The sequence below is a fragment of the Nansenia antarctica genome (genome assembly GCF_963989245.1).
Source record: "Nansenia antarctica genome assembly, chromosome: 8".
Taxonomy (NCBI): Eukaryota; Metazoa; Chordata; class Actinopteri; order Argentiniformes; family Microstomatidae; genus Nansenia; species Nansenia antarctica.
Window position 1 is genome coordinate 9,421,839 of NC_137678.1, and position 25,641 is coordinate 9,447,479.

Below are 25,641 nucleotides of genomic sequence, written 5' to 3' on the forward strand. Positions count from 1 at the left end.
CTCACCATTGTTGGTTTGGAGTCGGTTTCAGTGAGCCAGGTGTGCATTGCTCTAACTAAAGCCGTTGTGGTGCTGTGCTTGGGTAGATATGCATATTGGTTTTTACACACGTCGAGCACTGTGGGCATGAGCTTTTTCAAGACAAATCGTTCTATTGTTTTCCCTACACAAGAGGTTAGGGAGATGGGACGCCAGTCTGAGATTGAGCCAGGGTCTTCGCCTTTGGGTATGGGACAGACATTTGACTCTTTCCATATATCGGGGACACACCCCTGTTGGTAAGATAGTGATGACCACAGCATTGGTTTCCTTTTTTAAATAACATTCGGTTTAGATGATCACCTAATCAGTTCCTCACTAAGTAGAAGGACGTGTGCCTGTGTTGGAATTCAACAGACACTGGAATGGAATGGCTGTCATGTAGAGATGATGGTTTAAGAAATATTTGGAGTGGTCTCTTCATTTTTTCCAGAGCTGTATTTTGAGGCTTTTTGCATAATGAGATAGAAATTTCATAAATATGCATTTTATGTGATCTCAGTCACAATCACCCCAAAATTATGTCTACAATCAAATGAATCTTTAACTTACATGTATTGTATTAAATGCACTTACATGTATTGTCTGTGAAACATGTAGTATACTCACTTTAACAAGCTATCTCCTGCTTATCTGTACTTTTGAATGTCAGACACCTGTAAGAATCCCACACCCTTGAATGCTTCCCCCCACCACTGTGATGTTTGCTTAGCCAGAAATACAGTGTTCTTTGATATTAACATTTGTATTGGCACGTCAAAGGTGTTGCATCATACCTTTTCTGATGACCATCACACGTACATCGGTATAAATGGAAACTGGCAGCTGCATCTAATCACTCTACTGGTGAACATGTTTCAGCTTGTGGCTCTCTTGTCTTGCGTTGGTAAGAAATAAATACAGTATTATACAATCCATTGTCCTGTGTGTGTTGATGCATTCACCCTGAAGCAGAAGCTGTTAACTGTTGCTGATCCGGTGGTGTGACTGTCTCATAGGGGTGATCTTCGCCAAGGCGGGTCCCCTCAACCTTGCTGTGCACAACGAGAGGCTGTCAGAGAAGATAGTAGGAGGCAATGATGTTCCTCGCAACGCCTGGCCATGGCAGGTAACACTCTCTCTGCCCCAATGTGCTTGAATGTGATTGCATGAAGCCTGTTCTTAAGTTATCTTGAATGTAATGAATTAGCCTCAACTTCGACAGTAGTTCAAACTGAGAGTATGTAATTCATCCGAACAAATATATAAAACATCCAAAATTCTGTCTCTCTCTCTCTCTTTATCTCTCTTTCTCTCTCTCTCTCTCTCTCTCTCTCTCTCTCTCTCTCTCTCTCTCTCTCTCTCTCTCTCTCTCACACACACACACACTCTCCTGTCATAATTAATCCTATCATCTCTCTCCTCCCAGGCCTCCCTCCAGTATGACTCGTACAACAGCGGTGATTTCTACCACATCTGTGGAGGCGTTGTCGTTGAGGCCCTTTACATCATGACAGCAGCACACTGCATCCTCAGGTTAGCAGTTATACTAAATACTATCTTGCAGCCATGGTTGATTGTTGTCTATATCATGCTTCTTCTTATTGATTGTTGTTTATATCCTGCTTATTCTATTATTAGTGTTCCTACTACTACGTAGTAGTATAACAGTATTGTTATTGGTGGTATACTTCTTATTCTTATTCTTTTCCTGGCTTTGGTCAAATAGCTCAAAAAGTCCCTGACCAAAAATGCTAGGAATCTGCATGCCACAACTAGAGAGCATCAGTAACTATGGCAGAAAGAATGACCATGATTAGACCATAGGTGGCGCTATAATAACCTAAAGTAAATAATTAACTTCAGAATGCTGGCATTTCCACTCCGTTGGATGAAAATGTATGAAACTTGGTACATATGTGTCTTTCCTCATGGGGAACATATTTGTCTCAAGAACCCATAAGGTCCGCCATGATGGATTTTTCTGCAGGTGCACATTTTGGCCAAACTTTACTTTACAACATTTACTTAAAATCAACTGTAAGTCTGATTGGTCCAAAATTGCATATGAACATGCGTGGTGCACGTCTCTATATAGGGTGCTCAAGCATAAGAGATCCATTCCAAGATGGCGGAGAAAATTATATGAAAACTAAAAGTAATTGGGCCAGAATTTTCAATGCTCTGAGAATTTGCCCTGCAACGTCAATATTTATGGCAGTCGACAGGCTGATACAGGGCACTACTATGTGTTACTATGACGAAACATTTGAATACATCTCCAAAAACAAGGACATGCCAGATGTTTGAAATGTTCACTGTTTGAAACGTTAGAAAATGTCGACACCTCTGTGACATAATGACGCTTCATTCTCCTCCCCTCCTCCATCTTTTATGAATACGAGAGGATAGATGTTAAGGTAATGAAATGACGTGATTTTATATACATTTGTCCATTGTCCAATTAATGTTTCATAAATAACTGTCTAGACTGTCATGGAATGTTCATGTTCAAACAATAACACACGCAACGTATTTTGGTCGAAGGACCTATTTAGTGTTTAGGGTGGAAGCAGTGAGGTAATTAAGGCCAGGTAATCGTTTTGCCTGCAGTGCAGTCTTTAAGCTGTGTTTACTTTATCATTTATACTACTTTCCTTTGCTCTTGATTTGTTGATAACAACAATATTTTTTAATGTGTGCAACTAGATTTATACTTCACTGCTTCATTTCCATCCCATTCCCAGTTATAACTTTGTGCACAAATTCCCTTCCTGTAGGCCTACTACTCATAACACATCCATGTACATAGCAAAACTTCAGCTTTGCACATTTATTAGCTTTTTACTGTGTGTTTACTTTATACTTTATACTACTTACCTTTGCTCTTGATATGTTGAAAACATTTACTTTCTCGAATGCTCCTTGTTGTTTTTTCTCTTGCTGCTTTATTTCCTGCCCATGTTCATCACTACATTTTCCTTACTAAAAGCACATTTCCTCCTTTCTAGTGACTCTTTATTTGATGTTGCTTCACTCATTCACTAACCTTGTCATTGCCTCTATGCTGTATATTGATTCCATTCATATATCGTTCACAAATAGCCTACACAGACAACTTTACTCTGGTTCATATCACTTAACATACTATATAAATATATTGAAAACATATACCTCCCATGTCTGATTAACAATTCATCTTGGCACTACAATGTGTTACCATGTTGAAGCATTTCCAGATATCTAAAAAAACAGGCCTTTGAAATTTGACCATTTTGACTAAAAGCTAAAAGGCTAATGCTAATATAGCACTTTAAATCTCATCTTCTCATGACCGCTTTACCTGATTCAGTCAGATGGGGGTCGCATAGGGGGTGGCTTGCAGAATATAGTGTAAGCACATTATAAGTAGTGAAATGCTTGACATAAACTATACAACATGGTCATTAACTGGAGAAGGTTAATCCACAATGCATTTTCGTATTTACGCTTAGTGTATATTATCATCATAGCATAGTAGCCTATGTATATCAGGCCATAATTAGGTGACTGGTACCTTACAAGCCCGTGGTCCTAAGGTACTTCATAATATCATAGCTTAGTATATCATGAGTTCAACTTGGCCCATATTAGGTGAGTGGTCTACCCCCCTGTCTGTAGGTTTACCCCCTATCTGTCAATCTACAACCTGCCTGTAGATCTACCCCGTGTCTGTCAATCTCACCACATTTATCGTTATGGGGGCATATCTGTAGGAACACACCCCTTTGCCGCTTGCGGTTATATTAGATTTTTGATTTTGTATTTCTACTGCAATGCCAATGCCTATTTGAACCTGTACCCAAGAATTGTACTCCTTGTATACGTACATCGATGTAATAAAAGCAATTCTGATTCTGATTCTGATACTATCAAATAAACCTAAATAATATTTATATATTATATAATAGCGCTGACGGGTACTTCATGAATTGTGCACGCTGCATCTGAATGTAGCACTGTGGGCCGGTTCCACAGACAAGGCTTAAGCCTAGTCTTAGACTAAATCACACTAGCAATGTACAATCTCCATTGAAGACACTTTTTAGTCTAGGATTAGGTTCAAGCCTTGTCTGTGAAACCGGCCCTATGTGTCTCAACCTGTTTCACCAGGGGTTCCTCAAACAAGAAGTTTTCATTTCAAGCCAAATCTTTTCACATTTCGTTCAGCCATCAAGTCCTCAGCAAAATGTTCACTGCAATGTAAATGTGAATATGATTGCAAGGCCTTTTATACTTCAAAATGATACAGAGTACATTAATGTAATTTGTTTTTCCTTTTAACTTTCCTCAGCATGTCCAGCAGCCAATTCCGTGTGGTTCTTGGGGAACACAACCTGTATGAGTATGACGGCAGTGAACAGATTGGTCTGGTGGAGAAAATCATTATTCATCCTGGCTGGACTGGTGACCTTGGCAACGGGTAAAGAGGGGGCAAGCAAGGCTGGGCCTCCCAATCAAAACAAATTAGTCACCAGTCGTAACAAATAGTCTGTCTCTTTGTACTGTGTTTTCACTTTGAGAGCAGTTAATGTTTTTCTTTGGAGGAGGTGAGCAGCTGAAAGTGTTTTGTTTTTTCCTGTCTGCTAGAAATGACATTGCTCTGCTGAGACTGTCTGAATCTATTTATGACAACGGATATGTGAAGATCGCTGATCTGCCCTACCCTGACGAAACGCTGCCTCACGACTTCGACTGCGTCATCAGTGGCTGGGGACTTCTGTACAGTGAGTGCACGCATGCACACACACACACACACACACACACACACACACACACACACACACACACACACACTTGAAGTACCTTCAAAGCTTGAGTTATTTGTTGAAATTATTTTGTGTTCAAGGGGATTATATCTTCCCCTGACTTTGTGTATACATGATTCATCTCATTCTCATGCTTCCTCTCAGCTGGAGGCAGTGTGCCTGCCATCCTGCAGGAAGCGACCATCAATGTGGTAGAGCACTCTGTCTGCTCCAGTCCTGCCTGGTGGGGCAGCTATGCTAAGGAGACCATGGTGTGTGTTGGAGGAAGAGGCACTGAGGCTGGCTGTCAGGTACTTGTAACAGAGCTCTCTCAAACTTGACTCTTCCCTGTCTTGATTCATCAAGGTGATGTTAAACTCTTCCCTGTCTTGATTCATCAAGGTGATGTTAAACTCTTCCCTGTCTTGATTCATCAAGGTGATGTTAAACTCGTCCCTGTCTTGATTCATCAAGGTGATGTTAAACTCTTTGCTGTCTTGGTTCATGACAGGGTGACTCTGGCGGACCAGTGAACTGTTACACAGATGGCGCCTGGCGGGTCCATGGCGTGGCCAGCTTCGTCTCAGCTTATTCCTGCAGCGAGGTGTACAAACCCACCGTCTACACCCGCGTGTCCTCCTTCATAGACTGGATACACTCTGTAAGTCTTCCCTCTCTTACTTCCCCATGAGAGTTACTGTCATGTGTCACTTAAAGGGACAGTCTGGGATTCAAACAACAACAAAGAGGTCATCCTAACACTTTTTTTGTAAACGGCTGAGGGATGAGCTGGAGAAATGGAACCACATGCATAGACGGTGCTGTTGATGCAAGGACTGACCATCCAGGAGATCAACGTTTTAACCATATCTATAAGTTGTACAGTGTTTGTTTATAATTACATTCTTTACAAACAAAGGAGTGAAACAAGCTTATATTTTGGGTTCTGATGGGTAATTAAGCTCATGAGGCATTTATCAGTTATATTCCTTAAGAACCAATGGCTATATACCATGAATTTAAAAGTCACAACATGCATATGGTATATAAAATATGCATCTTTATTCATGATAATCCCTTTTTCTTACAGGTCACCAGGGATCAGTAAAGCCATCTGAAATAAAAGGAAAATATGATATGACAAAACATGGTTGTCTGTTCTTTCTAATTTAACCTCATCTCTTATTGTCAGAAGACCTGGGGGGTATACCAGCAACGTCGCTAATGGAAAATCCAGGCTTTTTTCTCCGCGAGACTTATCAAAATAAGCCTGGATTGTCCTTTAGCGACATTGATGGAATACCCCCCTGATATGAAAAGTAAAGTGTGTCTCTGTGTATGTTATGGGTATGATTATTGTTCTCTTTAAAACCAAAGGGTAGGGGTATTTCTTCATGTTTGAAATCTACAGCATGCTCTCTTCATAGTCTACCCGTCTCTTATTTGAACAGTCTGTTAACACTAGAACAAAACAAAAAATCTATCTTTGCACTCAGGACCCTCCTTTCATGACTTTTCCTAGATATGTGCGTTCTACCACCCAGTATCCTTACATTTTCAAAATCACTTCAGGATAAAAAAAATAAGCGCCCTCTAGTGATCTCTGTGTGTAAATAGCAGATTTACATTCTAAAAAGGGGGTCTATTTGACCCCCAAGGCGGCTCTACTAGTAGGTAAAATAGGCACGGCTGTTGTAGTGTTAAAGAGTGAAAATGTAAAAAAATAAATGAAGTAGCTTTGTTTGCTCTGGTGTACCATTCAAACAGATATGGACAAATATGGACAACATAGAAGGCAAAAGTAAGAAATGTTCTTTTAAAAATGCCATGGTACATTACATGAAGAAATAATTTATAATAATTAATTAATAAGTTAAATAAATAACTATTGCCATTTGCCATTTCTTCATGAGAAGTGATGCACTCATACAAGAGAATCTACATTTTACTTGCCCTTCTGTTGGCATATCTGATGGATTTCAAAGTAAGCAAATGAAGGCAAAAGCCAGTAATACATTTCCAATGTGCACTTTTCAAAGTATACAATAATCAGAATAACATACAAAAGGGACCTGCATGCATAACTCCAATCATCCATTGTTTTAACTGATGGCTGAACGACCTGTAGGTGTTCAGTTCTTTGATGTGGGTTGGAATTAAGTTCCACTCTCGTGACCCTATGACTGACCAGGCAGACTGACTAAATGCGACAGGGCATGGTTAAAAAAAAAAAAAAAAATCCGCAAGTAGGGCAAAATCATTGTTTTGTTTTTTCCAGATTATGAAAGGCTAGATTGTAAGCTTTAAAATGATGTGTCATACATTGAAATGTGAAACAAGTTGAAGAAGTCATGGATATTTGAATGTTGATACCCTCCAAATGACCATTTTGAGGAAAACCAGGCTCAAAGTCTTCACAGAGTTTTTTGACAGAGGTAATGGGTGGGAACAATAGCTGGTTAACTCCACCCTAATCACTCCCTCAAGACAACCACTCCCCCATTACACTACCTGTCATTATCTACCTGTCATCTGTCAGTGGGGTTGTCAGCTAACCCTCAGGAAACAAAATTACAGGGCTGACATGTTTAAATTGCTAAATAATAATAATAATAATAATAATTCAAGATTCATGATTTTTTATTTATTGCCATGTGTGACAAAAGTTTATTACATCCCATTACAAGTACAAGAGAGTAAAATTCATGGCAATGGAAACAATTAGGCAAGATACAATTGAGCAATACAATAATAGAAAAAATGGTAAAAAATAATAATGTTGTGTCTGTGTGTATGCATTTATCATTATAGCCCGTAAAGCATCTAGTGGGACTTCAGTGTAGTTCCTTCCCATCCCATTCCCATCTGGGCATCAAAGCTGTAGGCCTAATAAAAAAAGAAGACAGTACATTTAAAATGCCCACTGTTACCAACACACCACTTTTACGAAATACTACTATCTTCATAAAATAGAATTGCTTATACAATGACAATGACAAATACCTGAAGTGCTGGTGACTCATCAAGGTGTCAACTCTCAGATCCTCTCACCTCGTCATTCTGTAACACAGATGTCAGGTCAGAGGTGTGGACACTTCTATAGTGTAGGTTTTCCATAGACTCAGTGTACTGTACAACTGTAAGCAGTAGGCTAGTAAAATCATTTAAATCCACAGTATTATTCTACAGCAAATCTACATATAAATGAATTAATCATTATTATTGATTCCACACAAGATTACCGTTCATTACAAAAGCATTTACTTTTTCTATAATCTATTATATCTCTAACAAAGCTAGCTAGCTAGCTAACAAGCTAACACTTGTTTGGCTAGCTGGTACACACAAACACACTAAAATGGTGCATGAAACATATTACAGTATGTTGCATGTTTAGTAGGTCTGCAACAAATGTATTTATTCATTATGTTTTATCTTTGACAACCTATTTCTACCTCCCACCATCTCCTATTAGTTTTGTAGAGGGGTGGCATGATCGTGGTGAGCAGTTTCAGTGGTTTGATAACTGATGCTAACAAAGGCGTTATCTACCGTACTCATAAAACAACAAATAACTGTTTGGCTATCCTAACTAAACAACACAAAATCCTAGTAAACAACACATGTAACTCACTAAAACTTACCCAAGAACACAGCAGAAGGTCTGGACTGTCCCATGAATAGTGAACTGATGTGGAGATCAATGTCTGAAATTCCATTGTCTTCTTTGTCATCGTCAGATTCGGAGTTCGGAGTTCCCGTTCGGAGTTCCCATTATGTATAGTAGTCCAATATTAAGGAGTTCATTAATTGCCCACTGTCAATATTTCTGCCTGCTTTTGAAATTCTGTTGATAGCATTAGCGACAGCTTCAGCATCCATCCACAAGCAGGTCCACACGCACATGGCTACTTATTCAGACCTGTTAGGGTTAGGGACAGCTTAACATGAGAACAGTAGGTCAGACCTGTTAGGGTTAGGGACAGCTTAACATGAGAACAGTAGGTTAGACCTGTTAGGGTTAGGGACAGCTTAACATGAGAACAGTAGGTCAGACCTGTTAGGGTTAGGGTTAGGGACAGCTTAACATGAGAACAGTAGGTCAGACCTGTTAGGGTTAGGGACAGCTTAACATGAGAATAGTAGGTTAGACCTGTTAGGGTTAGGGTTAGGGACAGCTTAACATGAGAACAGTAGGTCAGACCTGTTAGGGTTAGGGACAGCTTAACATGAGAACAGTAGGTTAGACCTGTTAGGGTTAGGGACAGCTTAACATGAGAACAGTAGGTCAGACCTGTTAGGGTTAGGGACAGCTTAACATGAGAACAGTAGGTCAGACCTGTTAGGGTTAGGGTTAGGGACAGCTTAACATGAGAACAGTAGGTCAGACCTGTTAGGGTTAGGGACAGCTTAACATGAGAACAGTAGGTCAGACCTGTTAGGGTTAGGGTTAGGGACAGCTTAACATGAGAACAGATACCTCAATTCCCATAACTGGAGAATGTGATTCTTAAAGTGACCCAATACATTTCATTACTCATTACATTACATTACTACATTTCCTTGTCTAGTACTTGTACTCTGCAATGACAATGAAGTTGAATCCGATCTAATCTAAAACAATTATGTGGATCATGTTGTTTTCAGTAAATACTGTTTATTTACTGTACACCCTGGTCTTCGTTGTAGAGGAAGTACCGGGCCGGGCTGTTGAAGGACGACAACCCAGCAGCAGGACCGGTATCTGCTCCTTTGTGTGAGGAGGAACAGGAGGAGCACTGCCAGAGCCCTACAAAATGACCTCCAGCGGGCTACTGGTGTGCATGTTTCTGACCTGACATGTTTCTGACTAGACTGTCAGACCATTACAATAATCAAGTCTACTCGAAACAAATGCATGGATGAGTTTTTCAAGGTCTTGTTTGGACATGAAACCTCTCATTCTTCTTATGTTTTTCAGGTGATAGTAGGCTGATTTACTTAGAGTTTAGATCGGAGTCAAGAATTACACCAACATTCCTGACCTGTTTTTTAGTTTGAAGAGAGAGAGAATCAAGTTTTTTAAGTCAGTGCAAAACTTGATTCTCTCTCTCTTCAAACTAAAAAACAGGTCAGGATCTTTTGTCAGGTTCACCGAATACAATTATCTCTGTTTTGTCCTTGTTTTGTTGTTGTAAGTTTTGTGTCATCCAGGCGTTTATTTGCTCAATGCAATTACAGAGATTGTCGATGGGATTATAGTCGTTCGGTGAGAGGGCTATGTAGATTTGAGTGCCATCCGCATAGTTGTGGTAGGCAATTTTGTTCTTTTTTATGATGTGTCCCAATGGAAGCATGTAGAGATTGAATAGAAGGGGGCCAAGGATTGACCCTTTGGGGATTGGGGACAAATCCCAGTTAGCTAACTTAATATTTGATTAATTAGCTAGTTATCTCATGATGTTTTGATGTACTTTGACAGCTGTCCCCAGTCAGATCAGTTTCCTTTCATTCTTCTATGATGGCTAGTCTAGCTTACCTGCAGCACCCCCACCTCACCTGACCTGACCTGAGGGGGGGGTGACTGGTTAGGGAGGGATGAGTAGAGAGGGAGGAGTTGGGATGGTCAATAAAAAGGAGGAGAGGACAGAGAGAAGGTATACGGAGAGACCTCTGAAAACAAGGAAAGTGTTTGAACGAGCCGCTGAAGAGTTCAGAAGGTGAGACCACACAGACCAATCTATTAAGAATCGTTGTTTAATAATAGTAAAAAAAAAAAGAATAAACAACGAAATGTAACTCACCTCAGGGTCTTAGGATAGATATACATGTAGCTTTATAGCTGGGTGTGTATACTGTGTTCCCTGTTCGTTAACTCTGTGTTCTATGTGCTCATGTTATCTGTTGCTTGTTGTTTATGTGTTTTCTGTTTTTCCCATATTGTCAGCGTCTTTGAGCCTCGGAAAAGCTCTATAGCTTTCTCTAAAAAGGTTGAGGTTAATGATTATACATCTGCAGAGCGTGTTTCACCATATGACGATTGCACAGATGTTTATTTGAGTTAAATAGGGTATCAATAGGGTATGAATAGGGTATCAATATCTTCTTCAGAACCATGAGTTGGATCAGTACCAACCAGGAGCTTCGCAAGGGGGACTTCCTCCTTATTTTTTTTTTATTTTTAATTTTAATTTTGCCATTTAGCAGACGCTTTTAATCCAAAGCGACTTACAATTACAAATTACAGGGACATTCCCCCTGGAGTAACTGAGGGCTAAGTGCCTTACTCAAGGGCACACTAGTAGTGGTGTGGTTTCAGGGGGGATTTGAACTCACAACCTTCCGATCAGCCAGAACGGACAGTACACACACACACACACACACACACACACACAATACAGACGAGGACAGATGGGGCCTCATTTATAGAAAGTACTTTGGATCAAATTTGATCTTACCCGTGTCGTACGTAGAAAACCACTTAAAAGTAGTGATTTATAAAATGTCAACTTGAGTCAATTTGACCGTGGAAACGATCGTAGCTCTACGTCAGGTATTGACTTGACGTACGCACATTACCTACTGGTTATGCGGAGTTATTACAGGCATGTGAGCCGCACTCGAACACGTTGCCTACTGTAATTAATGCAAAGTGAACGTGGGTGAGGAAAAATTAGTTGAATTCAAGATTTGAAGGGAACTGATGTTTATGATTGTATTTCCCCAGGTGATTCCCCAGGATTCCTCTGTATTTAGCATTATAAGGCCTGTTATAAGGTTATTTACAATCATATGGAAGATTTTGATATACACAATAGATCTGGATGGGCATACAGAAAATCCTTAAAAAAACACCATAGCCCGCAGCAAATTACAGGGAACTATGTGTGAAAGAGGCTATAGACTCGTTTTCAAAGACGGGAAACTCACCGAGTGGTCACTGGTGTCCGCACCCCGCTAAGTATATTTGGTATTTATAGACGGAAGTACGTACGCAAAAACAAGCGCAGCCCGTTAAATAATGCTTATGTCCATTTAGAAAAATGTGCTTACGTGCAAGTCAAAGATGACGTTCAAGTACTTTTTTATAAATGAGGCCCCAGATGTTGCAGTATGTCAGTGTTATGTTCAATAACGGAGCCTGAACTCAGAGCTTCTAGTCGGAGCTGGTACTCCATTTATTCATCAACGTGTGTCACACATAACGTAATACGCAAGAAAGATCATGGCCGACCCCTTCCACCCCGGCCACGGCCTCCTCACCCTGCTTCCCTCTGGAAGAAGGTTGCGGCTGCCTAAGGCACTGAAGGCCCGCCACAGGCTCAGTTTCTTCCCCTCAGCCGCCAGGCTGCTAAATGACTCTGGCTTCCCCCTCCCCCCCGCCTCCAAGTCTGCCCAGGACTGAACATGCACTAGACCTTGTATAACTCTGCACTGCACTTTATTTACAGCACTATCCATGCACTGTCTGTCCTGTTTTTGCCTGTTTTTGCATTTGTATTGTACTTGTTTTGTTCATATATATGTGAAAAAAGCATAAATGCACCTTCTGTAATGCCAAAGCAAATTCCTATATGTGTCAAGCATAATGGCAATAAACGTTATCTGAATCTGAATCTGAATCTGAATACGGCACTGTAGTAAAGTCCAAACTGTCGTAAAACTACAGACGTAACATTTCCCCCCCCCTCACACAACCTAGGTGTGATATTCAGTCATGTAGTCACGCAAGTGATCGGGCCTGTTGCGTGCTCGAACCAGACGTGGCTCTGGTGCAGCCACAGAAACTGGTTCTGTTGTGTGTGACAACAGGAAATCATCTTCTACAGTCTGCTGCAGACATTCAACCCAAGATGATGTTTTTGATTCTTAAATGTAGCTTATTACATATAATAATTTTCTCTCACATTCCACACTTTTTTAAGATGTAAACTCTTAAAACAAGAACAATTTGAAAAATATGGTTCAAAACATTTTTGAAAAATAAGGGTCAAAACATTTTTGGAGAAAGAATAATAAAAATTCATCACAACCCAAAAATCCTAAAATTAACAACCAAGCTTAAAATTAAGCACAGTACATCATACATAAGACAAAAAATAAATAAAAATAAATCCAAACGACCGACGCCTTCTTGATTCTTGCATCTTCAGGGTCAGAGGTTACTAGCACTTGACCCCAGTTGGAGGATTTGCTTGCTCTTCAACCTCTTCCTAATCGGTCGTTGTCTGTCAGTGTCATTGAGGTTCAGGCAGTCGTCTGTCTCCTTCCATGTTGGACATGGTCTGGGGAGTGGCATTCACCAGCATCTTCACTAGTACAGGTGTCCACACTTTGGACCCTGGCTGGACTCACAGGTATCTGTTGACAGAACACTGTCGTCGATGGTCGTTTGGTAGTTCTCTGTCGGGCCTGGCACCCTGGTGTTGTTTCCCTCTCTGGCGGGTCTGGCACCCTGGTGGCTCTGGTTCCTCCTCTGTCGGGCCTGGCACCCTGGTGGCTCTGGTTCCTCCTCTGTCGGGCCTGGCACCCTTATCGTCATCTCCTCGGTGTTCTCTGGTGGGCCTGGTATCCCTGGTCGTCGTTTCCCTCTCTGGTGGCCCTGGTTCATCCCTCAGTCATCCGGCTGGATATTGCGTAGCACGCCGTCTCTGGATTCTGGTAAAACGGCTTCCACTCTGAAATATATATCATTGCCGTGGCAAAAATCAAGTGTATCTGCAATAATACAGGGCCACCACTGGTCTGTCTGAGGAGACAGTTAACAAATAAAAAAACTGCAACAGAATTTTATGTCTAATCAAACCAACATCTTAATATTGAAATAGGAAACGGTAGAACATTTTCGTGTGATTTGAAAATCATAAACAAATGTGTCATGTTTTATGATGTCAAAATATACTTACTGAAAAATCATTCAAAAACAAGAAAACCCAGGGTTAATTGTTAATGAGTTAGTGGGAGTTAGCAATCAAAAATATAGTATTTTATGAGCCTCTGATACGACAGGCCACATGGTTCTTTTTTCAATACATCATGGTCTGAACAATGCATGAATACCAAACAGATCTATATAATTTTGGACAGGTTTATGCAAAAAACTCAAAGTGGAGAGTGATCAGTTCTCCCAGAGTTTCACACATAAACCTACCTTCTTGAGAATATAAATAACTCTCAGGGTCTTTCTGCGCAAGAAAGCAGCTCCCCATGACTTGGGTTAGAACATATAAAACCTTGCCTAATGCAAAAAAAAAGTTTTTTAAAATAGAAAAACAGAAACTCAAAAAGGGTCTCTTTTCACAACAAGAAAATTCAAAACTCAACAATTTTCCTAAAAGTGTCGGAAAACAAGAACATTCTTAAACCATCAAAGATATACAACTGTACATGGAGAAACAACAATTATAGACTATTTCCTAAAATTGCTGTTGTGGTGTCGGGCAGAATTTGTAGGAATGGTTGCCCCCACAATTATAACATGCAAAACCCTTATCACCCCACTGTCTGAAATTTGTTTGTGGCTGGCCATGCTGTTCTCTAGAACGTTTCTCTTGTCCTTCATAACAGCAGATAAACCCCGTTTGTCTGCCATTATCTTAGCAGGACCAAGAAGTGGTGTCACTCTCTCTGAACGACTTGATTTTATATACAAAGAAAACAGCTGTAATGTCTTATCACAAATAAGAAAATTACAATACAATACACAAACAAACTTGGTCTGTGGAGATTAGACTCTGGGCTTCAGGGGAGGGGTGGCTGGTAGGTCTTTTACATATGCACTGAGTCAACAGAAAAACTGAAGTATTAACACTGAATTAAAACTGGAGTTCAGAACTTTGGTTAGCTCAATGAAACTCTATATTCATACATGGAAAATTCAGAACACCTGGTTGGCTCAATGGATTTTATGGATAAGTACCACCTCCCCACTTTTACACAGAACTAACCTCTGTGTAATAAAAAACCCAATCCTAGATCAACCTAGGATTATTTTTAACCAATATGTTTAACCAATATGTTGATGTTGGACCTTAGTTAACCAATTTACTGCACAATCAAATGGCACTAGTTAACCACTGTTCACGATCGGTTAGACTCCCTGGTTAGGCCCTCTCTGTAACCAGGTGAACAGCAACTCCCCCTGATTAGTCCCTGTCTGCAATCAGGTCAGCAGCCACTCCCTCTGGTTAATACTTTTACTGTAACCAGATAACAGCAACGTCGACAGATACACGTATATATATATATCATATACACAAAAAAAGTAGTCTTATGATTTTGCCAGGCGCAATTATAGCCACGATAACATGTAAATCGTCTAAAAACGCCACAAGTCATGCATCACAAAGTGCACCCGGAAACAAAGACCTCTCCAATCGGGTATCTTTCTCCGATTAAATACCGTTCTAATACAAATGAAAATCGACAGGCTTACCCTTGTTCGTGTAGTACGTAGACAGCGTGCTAAGGCCCTGATCATCCGCTCTCAGCCAATCCCAAAAAAATAGAGGGGATCACCTGACCGCGTCACTTGCTAGGTGAAACGGGAGAGCTCCGTCTCAAAAACAGCTCGTCAGCTGAAATGGCTGAGAACGGACAGAACAGGATACCTCCGCAGCCGCTCCCCTTGTTTCCTCGTCGCCAAGTTGTTAGAGTAAATTATTCAATAATGGCAGCCTGTTTCGTTTCAAGATGTATAAGAAAATATATTTAATATTCTTCTGCAGAAAGAGGAAGTTTACAGGTCCGTCAGACGAGTCTGAACGTTTCAAAGTTCCTCCCAAAAGTGATGATCATTCATTACAGGACAGCATTTATACAATTCAGGTTTCCACAGGTAAGGGGTCCGCCCTCAGGTGAGGTTTAGACCAATCATGAGCAAATGGGTGTGGACTTGTACATTGATGAAGATGATTCTGATGAAGGCTAGGGGGGAAGTGGCCCCCACTTTCTCCCAGGAGACAAAAGGTGAAAACGTAACACAATGGCCACAACTGGTTCAGTCTGGTCTTAGAGTACTGGGTCTGGGGCAACATAAAGGTCCAAACTGCTCTAGATGGTTTGGTCCACTCCGGGACAAAAGAGGGCAATCAGGTCTTTGTAATCATTTAAATGTGTCCATTGTCTTAGCCCATGTCAAGCTTCAAGTAGAGAAACTGGTTCTGTTGTGTGTGACAACAGGAAATCATCTTCTACAGTCTGCTGCAGACATTCAACCCAAGATGATGTTTTTGATTCGGCTCCACGCCTTGGGGCTGAGCCTGGTAGGCCGGGGTTGCTGCTTCATCCAACCGTGCGGCTGGCAAGACTGTGGCTGTGACTGCTTTCTTCTGCTCCACCTCCCCCCCGTCTCCCCCAGCCTGACCCGTGTCCCGGTCCTCTGAAGCCTCCACACCCTGCTGCCGCTTCGTCCCGATCTTCGGCTTTGGGCTGCGGCAGAGTTAAGACAAATAGTGTGAATATGTTATAATAAGCACGTGAATATGTCATGGGGTCACCGAAGCCCCACTCAGTGACGTGAAAAGTACAGACCTATTCTGCTGCTGAGCCGTGCCTGGGGTGTCCTCGTCTACGGCCTCACTCGAACCCTCCGTGCCAAGGTCGGGCTTCTCTCCTCTCAGGAACACGGCTGCCTCTGGGGTGGGCTTGGAGTGGTCGATAGGTGCATTGTCCTTCCCGGCCATCCATAGTTTGTAGCGATCCGGCTGGAACTTTCGCACAAACACGTCCATGGAGATCTTCACCATGTCCTTACGACAGGAGCACTGAGGCAAGGGAAAAAGAGGATCAGTTACGAGAATAAAGCAGGCAGTTGAAACCCCTAAAAAAAAACATTTCCTATTGAGATTATGAAAGCAATGTGGCTTGTTTGCCATAATCGATCCATCGCTGAGTAGCAAAGTTAGTGGACTCTGCACAGTTGAAGCCGTGGTTGAAACCAGCATGGTAGCCGAAAGGAAACGTCACGGCGAACTGTCCTGCTTCCTGGGTGACCTAACCACAAAACAGACAAACACTCAGACTAGCTGATCTAGGTGGGAAAACAACCTTTTTAAAAAGAACTACAATCCAAAACAGATAAAGTAAAGGTTAAGAGTCTGCATCGCATTTTTTAAACGTTTTTTCTTTGCCATTAAAAGAGAGGTCACCTTCTCAAACGGTATGCCGTATTTTTTTCAGGATCGAGGGTGAAATTAAAGTCATCTTGTGTCGCAGGAACGCCTCGCAGCTTTGAGCACTTCCAGGGAAAAACCCTGTGTGAAAAAGCATTGCGCACAACATGATATAAAGAATATTTACGTTAACATTTGACATAAAGAACCTTCATACGTAGACATATGGCCCAAAATGTGCAAATGCCTTCGCACATACCCTTAGCAAGGCGCTCCAATCGTTTCCCATGTTCTGGGGGAACAACATACCTGGAAAGGATGACATAACAACCCTCTGGTTAGAAGCACCTAACAAGCTAATGACACTAATCCCATTAGTAAGTTAAGCATTCTGTAGTCTGTGAATATGGGTGTGACTTTACCAGGACTTGGGCTCTCCAAAGTGAAGGTAGTTGATGCTATAGAGATCCATGTCCTCAGTGTGCCAGGCAAAGGTGCTTTTCCACATGCCAAAATACAGGTACGGTGTGTTCACCCCTTTAATCTTGATCCCACTTTCCCGCTCCACTGTGTCTAGGATGGTGTTCAGATGTCCGATGTTCCACTCGGTCACATCCTATGAGAGATAGATGAGAAGCAATGTTGTCAATGCCAAGGTCATTCATATGTAAAGCAGTATGGTATAGAGACAAATGAGGAACAATGGGGGGAGAATAAAAGGAAAAGGTGATAACAATAAATGAATAGTGATTAACCCTAGTTAGATAAATCCCACTTACCGGATCATACAGTGTCCCATCGACATCTGCTCCATAGAGAGGTGGGTTAAAAGTCAGGTTTTTCCAATACTTTCTCTCTAGCTCCTCAAAATCAACATATCGGGGATTACAAAACCTAGAACGACAATGGTAATGGGTGATTAGATACATTGGGAGTGTTTTGAGTAGGACCAATGTTTTGAGGTTTTCTCATCGCTGATTGATCAGCCATTAGACCTCTGCAGCTCATCCAGAATGCTGCTGCCCGGCTGGTATTCAACCTCCCCAAATACTCGCATGTCACCCCTCTCCTTCGCACCCTGCACTGGCTCCCGATAGCAGCTCGCATCAGATTCAAGACCCTGGTGCTTGCATACCAGGCAGCTAAAGGGACAGCCCCTGCCTACCTGAAGGAAATGGTAACCCCCCAAACCCCTGCCCGCTCACTCCGCTCCTCCACCTCGGCTGGCTGACTGGCCCCACCTCCTCTACACAGCAGTCGGGCTGCCCGACCACGTCTCTTCACAACACTGGCTCCCCGCTGGTGGAATGAGCTCCCCACGGCTGTCAGAACGGCAGAGTCACTACCCATCTTCCGTCGTAGACTGAAGACCCATCTCTTCAGGTTACATCTTAACTGCTCCTCCTGAGAAATCTTCTGACCCTCACCACTACGTCTCCTAAAGACACCCACTTTCCCCTCTACTGTGTCCCTAAGAACATCTATTGCCCCCCTTGTACTGTTTCTCAGTTTCTCCAGTAATAAAAAAAAAAAAAAAAAAAAAAAAAAAAAAAAATGTTTAGTAGAAGGCGATAGGGAGAAGGTTTTTCCTCCTATCAGTGGCCCCGGGCCCGAGCTAGATTACTCTTCCTGCAACGAATGGTGGATTGCTGATTCACATGCTTAGTATTCAAATGTATTGATTGTAAGTCGCTTTGGAATAAGGCGTCTGCTAAATGCCAAAAATGTAAATGTAAATGATTGCTCATTTCTCATTTGTTTCGTCATTGCTTGTTGCGTGTTGCTCACTTGTCTGTGTTAGCGGTCTTGCGGAACTCCCGGACAGTCATGGGCTTCTTCGGAATGTTGGACTGGGTAAAGAGACCAAAGAGACCAAACCGGCCAGTCACCACCTGCACCACCTGCTGGATGGGTGCAGGAATCACCAGGTCGTCTATGTCGTCATAGGAACGGCGGGGCTTCCAGTCTTTCGGTGGAACAACCTGCACAATACAAACATGACACAGGACAGAACTCATCAGACTGTACACTGTGACATCTTTAACTGTATATTGTTCTACTAATTCAACAACGAATGCATATGCTCCCCAAAGAAGTTCAAATCTTTATATATAAAATATACATCATATCATGTATAATAATTAGTGCCGTCAATCGATTACAATATTTAGGCCTACGGTACTCAAGTTAATCACAATAATATTCAGATGAATCATGTTTAAAATACTAGTATTAGTTTAAAATACTATTATTTACTTAAATCCTTACTTCATGTTTTAAATCCAGACATGTTTTACCAGTCTGTCATGGCCAGCATTCTCTTCTACGCTGCAGTCTGCTGGGGGGGAAACATCACCAAGAGGGATACCGGACGGCTGGACAAGCTCGTAAAAAAGGCGGGTTCAGTGGTGGGAAGGAGCCTGGACTCTCTGGGGACGGTGGTGGAGAGAAGGACTAGGAGTAAGCTGCTGTCCATCAGGGACAACCCCAACCACCCCCTCCATCATGTCCTCGCTGGGCAAACCAGCAGCCGCCGCAGAGGGCGGTTCATTACGATACGCTCCCGGACGGAGCGATATAAAAAATCATTTATCCCGGCTGCACTAAGACTGTTCAATGGCAACTAAAGTTGTAGTCGGGGTCAAGGCTCCTGAATTTGTATTTATTATTTATTTTAATCATCATCATCACTTTTTAGTATTTTAATATAATAACTATAGCCATCTTTTTTATCCCCTTTTTTATCATGATCACACAGTTTTTTATATACCATACATGGCTGGCCCAGTATTATTGTCTGTCCTTTATGTTGTGTTGTTATGTGTTGTTTTTAGTGGAGTTGCGTGGCAAAATGAATTTCCCCACGGGGATAAATAAAGTATCATTGAATTGAATTGAATTCATTATTATTTCAGAATAAGATTAGAATCTCTTAATTTGTCAAAGTACAAAGAGTCTCAAGCTATGCAGTCACTTAACTGCCAAACCTCAGACTGCACAGATACACTAATGAAAATACTATGATGTATTATATCTTCGTCCACTGGTTAGTTTTGTGGCGCTGTTCCAACTTTCACTACAGTTCAACAAGCAGAGAAAAACAGAGTCATCTCCAAGCGCTCGAGTTTGACAATTTGTCTTGCTTATGACAGTTTCTTTCTTCAAACCGATCTGTGCCTTAACCTTTGTTAATTGAACTTTTTCAAAGTGCTGATTGTTACTTTCAATAAACATTATTATACACCGACAGTAGCAGGTTGAATTGCAGGTTGAATTGCTTGTTTAAGCTGGAGGTACAGGACCCCGGCCGCTAAGACAAACAGACTGAAGGACAGCTTCTACCACAGGGCCGTCAAGGCCCTGAACACAGAAAAGGCCTAAGTTCTGGGCCCAGGACAGTCCGGACGGATTGTATGGCAGCTAGTGCTGAGGCACAAACATGTACATTTTCAAGCCTGCAAACTGTGACACTTTAAAATAATGTGAAAAAATACTTTCTTGTGAAATATGACAACCCTAGTTGACTATCTGTGCAGTATAGTACAGTGGATTATGTACATAGCCTCTATTGATGTAAACCAGCTCCTTACCTTCTTGTGATTTTATGCATCTATGCTTTTTCTAAAATGTGTTTCTTTTTCCTTTCCTAAACACCAGGGGAGCCTCCCCTCCTAAATTTCGTTGTTTGGTACCTGTACTGTAGCAATGACAAATAAAGTCTATCTATCTATCTATCTTGTTGTTCTACTCCCTATTCACACTGGTTTGTAACACGGGACCTTGTCTGGGGCAGATCTGTTCTGGATCTAACCACCGTAGCAGGGATGACAGCTGGCTGGCTGTGTATCAGAACTCTGTCTGTCTTTTGGACCTTGCTCAGGACTGGCTAGCTAGCTCTCTACTCAATTCATCAATTATTGTTATTGAAGCTAGTGTCGCTGTCCCAGTCTCTGTAATATAGGGGAAAATATATTATTGGTCCACATAATGAAGCCTTCATTCACCATACTGTATAAGGGGGAAAAAAGGGGTGTCGATTTGATCACAAACAGGGTGTTCGTTCATCTGTGACAACGGACAGAACACTTGTAAAGTGGTGGTGATTAGCGTTTATACACATGTTAACATGACAAGTGGTCAGGAATGTAACCAACCACTGTCTAATCATTCTACTTCAGCAGCCTACACACAGGTTTGTCTCTTGAAACCCCTCTACATGCGTTTGACACGCATGTCAGTAGAAGTTCTGATTCATGGTAATATGAATGTATGCTAATAAGATTAATTCGTGCCAATTGTTTCATTTTCAAATTAACCGTGATCGTTAACGCCTTAACATTGACAGCCCTAATAATAATAATAGTAATATAAAATGCGTAATGTATAAATGTAACGGATTAAAGATCACCCACCTTTGCCATCCCAGCTTTATGTGCTCCCTGTGATTCCATGTAGAGTGCAAAATAACAGCATCTGCACACTCAAACACTGTGCAAAAAAACTGTTTATTGCGAGCTTTCTATCATATATGATAGGAATATGATTACTGCAAAATTGCACCAAATAATTCAGTTTTGAATGTGTTCTTCAGAGTTTTGAACACAGTATGTTAGCAATGAAAATATGTGTTACAAATACATAGTATTTTGCAAGTGGGGGAGTTTGAATGAGAGAAGTGTTATGGCATTTGCAGAACGTAGTCATTGAATGCATTCTGTATGAAAGCAATGCACAAATCACAGAGAAAGAGTCACAGTTTTGTTCACATGGGTTTCTGCTCTGCTGACTGTATGAAGAGTTGTGAAACTGTGGTTTCAGTATTGAACATGGTGACTTAGCGACCGTAAAAAACTGTAGTAACACAGTAGCTTGTCCATGTTAACACAGGTGCTTGTTTATGTTAGTAACACAGTAGCTTGTCTATGTCAACACAGGTGCTTGTTTATGTTAATAACACAGTAGCTTGTCTATGTTAATACAGGTGCTGTTTATGTTAATAACTTAATAACACAGTAGCTAGTCTATATTAACACAGGTGCTTGTTTTTGTTAAAAACACAGTAATTTGTCTACGTTAATAAAGGTGCTTGTTTATGTTAATAACACAGTAGCTTGTCTATGTTAACACAGGTGCTTGTTTATGTTAGTAACACAGTAGCTTGTCTATGTTAACACAGGTGCTTGTTTATGTTAATAACACAGTAGCTTGTCTATGTTAACACAGGTGCTTGTTTATTTTAGTAACACAGTAGCTTGTCTATATTAGTAACACAGTAGCTTGTCTATGTTAACACAGGTGCTTGTTTATGTTAGTAACACAGTAGCTTGTCTATGTTAACACAGGTGCTTGTTTATGTTAGTAACACAGTAGCTTGTCTATATTAACACAGGTGCTTGTTTATGTTAATAACACAGTAGCTTGTCTATGTTAACACAGGTGCTTGTTTATGTTAGTAACACAGTAGCTTGTCTATATTAACACAGGTGCTTGTTTATGTTAATAACACAGTAGCTTGTCTATGTTAACACAGGTGCTTGTTTATTTTAGTAACACAGTAGCTTGTCTATATTAGTAACACAGTAGCTTGTCTATGTTAACACAGGTGCTTGTTTATGTTAGTAACACAGTAGCTTGTCTATATTAGTAACACAGTAGCTTGTCTATGTTAACACAGGTGCTTGTTTATGTTAGTAACACAGTAGCTTGTCTATGTTAACACAGGTGCTTGTTTATGTTAGTAACACAGTAGCTTGTCTATATTAGTAACACAGTAGCTTGTCTATGTTAACACAGGTGCTTGTTTATGTTAGTAACACAGTAGCTTGTCTATGTTAGTAACAGCAGCTTGTCTATGTTAATAACACAGTAGCTTGTCTATGTTAGCAACACAGTAGCTTGTCTATGTCAGTAGCAAGACAGACAGCTACATTTGACACTGACAGATAGACAAAACTTGAATATTTGCTGTGTACAATACTGTACAAATTAGCAGGACATTACATCATTTTGATAACATCCGTTGTGTGTGTGTGTGTGTGTGTGTGTGTGTGTGTGACTGTGTGTGTGTGTGTGTGTGTGTGTGTGTGCGTGTGCACCTGTGAGGCACACTCAATGCAAATCAAGCTGCAGTGCTCCTAATGACACAGCAACCACATGATAGAGCCAACAGTTGTATCTAGGGGTGTAACGGATCACGGATAATCCGTGATCCGTTCGGATCGCCCTCCACGGTTCGGAACGCATGTGTACCGCGGATCAATAGCAAAAATTTTTTTTTTTTTTTTTTTTTTTGTTTGCTTTCCTAACACCAGGGGAGCCACCCCTCCTAAATTTCGTTGTTTGGTACCTGTACTGTAGCAATGACAATAAAGACCATTCATTCATTCAAATGTAACCGGTAGAAAAACAATCATGTGCGCTTTATTCTCACTCTCTGCATGTGTACTGAGTTGACAACAACATTCATTCACTCATCTCTGTTCCAATTATATCACGTCATATCACCCGCTAAGCAGCCTGGGTGATTGTGTAAACACACAAAAAAAGTACTCAGTTACTTTGCAGCAGTGATGTTATATATATATGTTGTTATATATATATGTGATATATATCAGTTTTGACATCTTGAATGTTGTTTTTTTGTTTCACACATTAAAAGTGGTGTTTTTACAGAATTCAAGGAAAATGTTGTTTTTATTAAAAAATATATATGTTTTGTGTTGATCCGAAAAATGATCCGATCCGTGACTCAAAATCCGTGACACGATCCGATCCGTGAGTTAGGTGATCCGTTACACCCCTAGTTGTATCAGAGTAGCCTAGACGCCACCATGCCAGACAAGACCAAAACAGGGCCACAGAATACAGCAATATGCCCACCACTGGACCAAAGTGAGAGAGAGAGAGAGAGAGAGAGAGAGAGAGAGAGAGAGAGAGAGAGAGAGAGAGAGTGTCTAACAGCTTTAGGGCCAAAGCTTCATTCCAACCAGCATGAATGAATGAAAACTCTTGTTCCTACCTTGCTAGTGTAGTGAAGAGCATATAGTCCATGCTAGAGTAGTGAAGAGCATATAGTGTGTGTGTGTGTGTGTGTGTGTGTGTGTGAGTGTGAGTGTGTGCGTGTGCGTGTGCGTGTGTGTGTGTGTGTGTGTGTGTGTGTGTGTGTGTGTGTGTGTGTGTGTGCGTGTGCACCTGTGAGGCACACTCAATGCAAATCAAGCTGCAGTGCTCCAAATGACACAGCAACCACATGATAGAGCCAACAGTTGTATCAGAGTAGCCTAGACGCCACCATGTCAGACAAGACCAAAACAGGACCACAGAATACAGCAACATGCCCACCACTGGACCAGAAAGAGAGAGAGAGACAGAGAGACAGAGTGTTACGGCTGGGCCTCCACACACACCCTCCCCCGCCCCCACAGCTCGAGCACAGCGTGCTCTCCGCCGCAGGTGAGGCTTGTCCCCGCTAATTGGATTATCAGCCAAACCAGCACACCTGTCTCCACTCCCAATCAACCCTCTGCCTAATTTCCGCGTTTCTCTCTCATTCTGCATTCTATGAGACGGAGAGAGGTACGTGTCTACAGCAGTGCAATGTAAACTTGTAATATACTTGTCATAACTTTAATTTGAGTGCACATGAGAAGTTGTACATGCATTTAAGAATGAGTGCACATACATTCTGTCATGTTGTATCGAAAACATAGGTGTTATGAGCGTTTTAGAGACTTTAATTTAGCTAACCTCGTGGTTCATTTTTCTGTATGCTAGCGCTTATCACTGTTCTCCGCGTCAGTTAGCTGAAATGCTTCAGTTGTCCTTTTTTGTGCTAGGTTGACTCGTGCTGAGAAGACACCTACATTGACGTTTCATTACAGCATTATTTTTGTGTGCATTGTACAGATTAAAAGTGCCTAAAGTACACATCAGCGTCCTGTCATCGGTCACACATTCAGTGGGCCCAGATCAGGACTTGAAATTCTAGTCCTCAGCTTTCCCCCCTCCCGAACAAACGATGGTGGGTGTCGGCGCACGTCATGGTTGTTGATCGGTTGGCACATTTTTTGGGGCCGCTACCCACACGTTTAGCTGTGTTACTCATTCCATGAATGTATGATCCTTACAAGTTGTACCTCATTGTAAAGGTGACCAATCAGGCTTTCCAACGATATAAAATACAATACCAATTGGTATTATTAAAGGGGAGGAATAATCAACCAAAAAAGCATTTCCGAACTTTTTTTGAGGGGTTTATATATAGTTAATCTCTTAATCTCTCTCTTTCTCTCTGTGTGTCTTTAGCAGCCCTCTTCAGTTGGAGGGTGTCAGCTGTCAGGGCTGTGTAACCCCTTCAAGACCTCCTTTTCTTATTTCCCAGTTGGATTTAATCATGGACATTACCAGTGTGCTTCATTGACACCACTTGAATAGAACATACTCCTACATTTACAGCTGAATACCACCAGAGGGTGCTACTGCTAGTGCTGATCATTCATCGGTCAATGCATTGATTGATTGATTGATTGAAAACTTTATTAGAAGATTTGCAGAAGTAGGTACATGAAAGTACATATTACATACAAGGTCAACTAACAGGATAAAAACCCAAGAAAGCCACTGGCTTATTTCAATTGGGGTCCTTGATTCTCAATTCATCGTTACATGTAAGACAGACAAAAAAGCTAGTACTATCTACAAGATAATACAGACAAATAACTATTACTATCTACAAGATAAACACA

At 41.3% G+C, this 25,641-nt stretch overlaps 1 protein-coding gene and 1 pseudogene across 2 annotated transcripts; one reads left to right on the forward strand and one right to left on the reverse strand.

The window, feature by feature from the left end:
- Positions 1 to 876: 876 nt before the first annotated feature.
- Positions 877 to 5,949, forward strand: LOC308163653 (elastase-1-like). The gene is made up of 8 exons (XM_080537828.1): positions 877 to 925; positions 1,038 to 1,147; positions 1,448 to 1,554; positions 4,352 to 4,480; positions 4,648 to 4,784; positions 4,971 to 5,116; positions 5,317 to 5,466; positions 5,896 to 5,949. Exons 1-8 carry the CDS (start codon positions 892 to 894, stop codon positions 5,911 to 5,913), a joined length of 831 nt encoding a protein of 276 aa, XP_080393954.1. The 5' UTR covers positions 877 to 891; the 3' UTR covers positions 5,914 to 5,949.
- Positions 5,950 to 12,939: 6,990 nt separating this feature from the next.
- Positions 12,940 to 21,348, reverse strand: LOC308163826 (lysine-specific demethylase 4A-like; annotated as a pseudogene). The gene is made up of 10 exons: positions 21,310 to 21,348; positions 18,686 to 18,879; positions 17,677 to 17,791; positions 17,320 to 17,513; positions 17,157 to 17,206; positions 16,934 to 17,038; positions 16,641 to 16,778; positions 16,317 to 16,549; positions 16,077 to 16,214; positions 12,940 to 13,069 (listed from the first exon to the last, which is right to left on the reverse strand). The product of its transcript is annotated as a lysine-specific demethylase 4A-like (transcript).
- Between the last annotated feature and the right edge of the window lie 4,293 nt (positions 21,349 to 25,641).

Coding starts and splice junctions, on each gene's coding strand:
- LOC308163653 (XM_080537828.1), top strand. CDS start 892: ATGTTTCAGCTTGTGGCTCTCTTGTCTTGCGTTG. Junction 1,555..4,351: donor GCAGCACACTGCATCCTCAG/GTTAGCAGTTAT, acceptor AACTTTCCTCAG/CATGTCCAGCAGCCAATTCC. Junction 4,481..4,647: donor ACTGGTGACCTTGGCAACGG/GTAAAGAGGGGG, acceptor CCTGTCTGCTAG/AAATGACATTGCTCTGCTGA.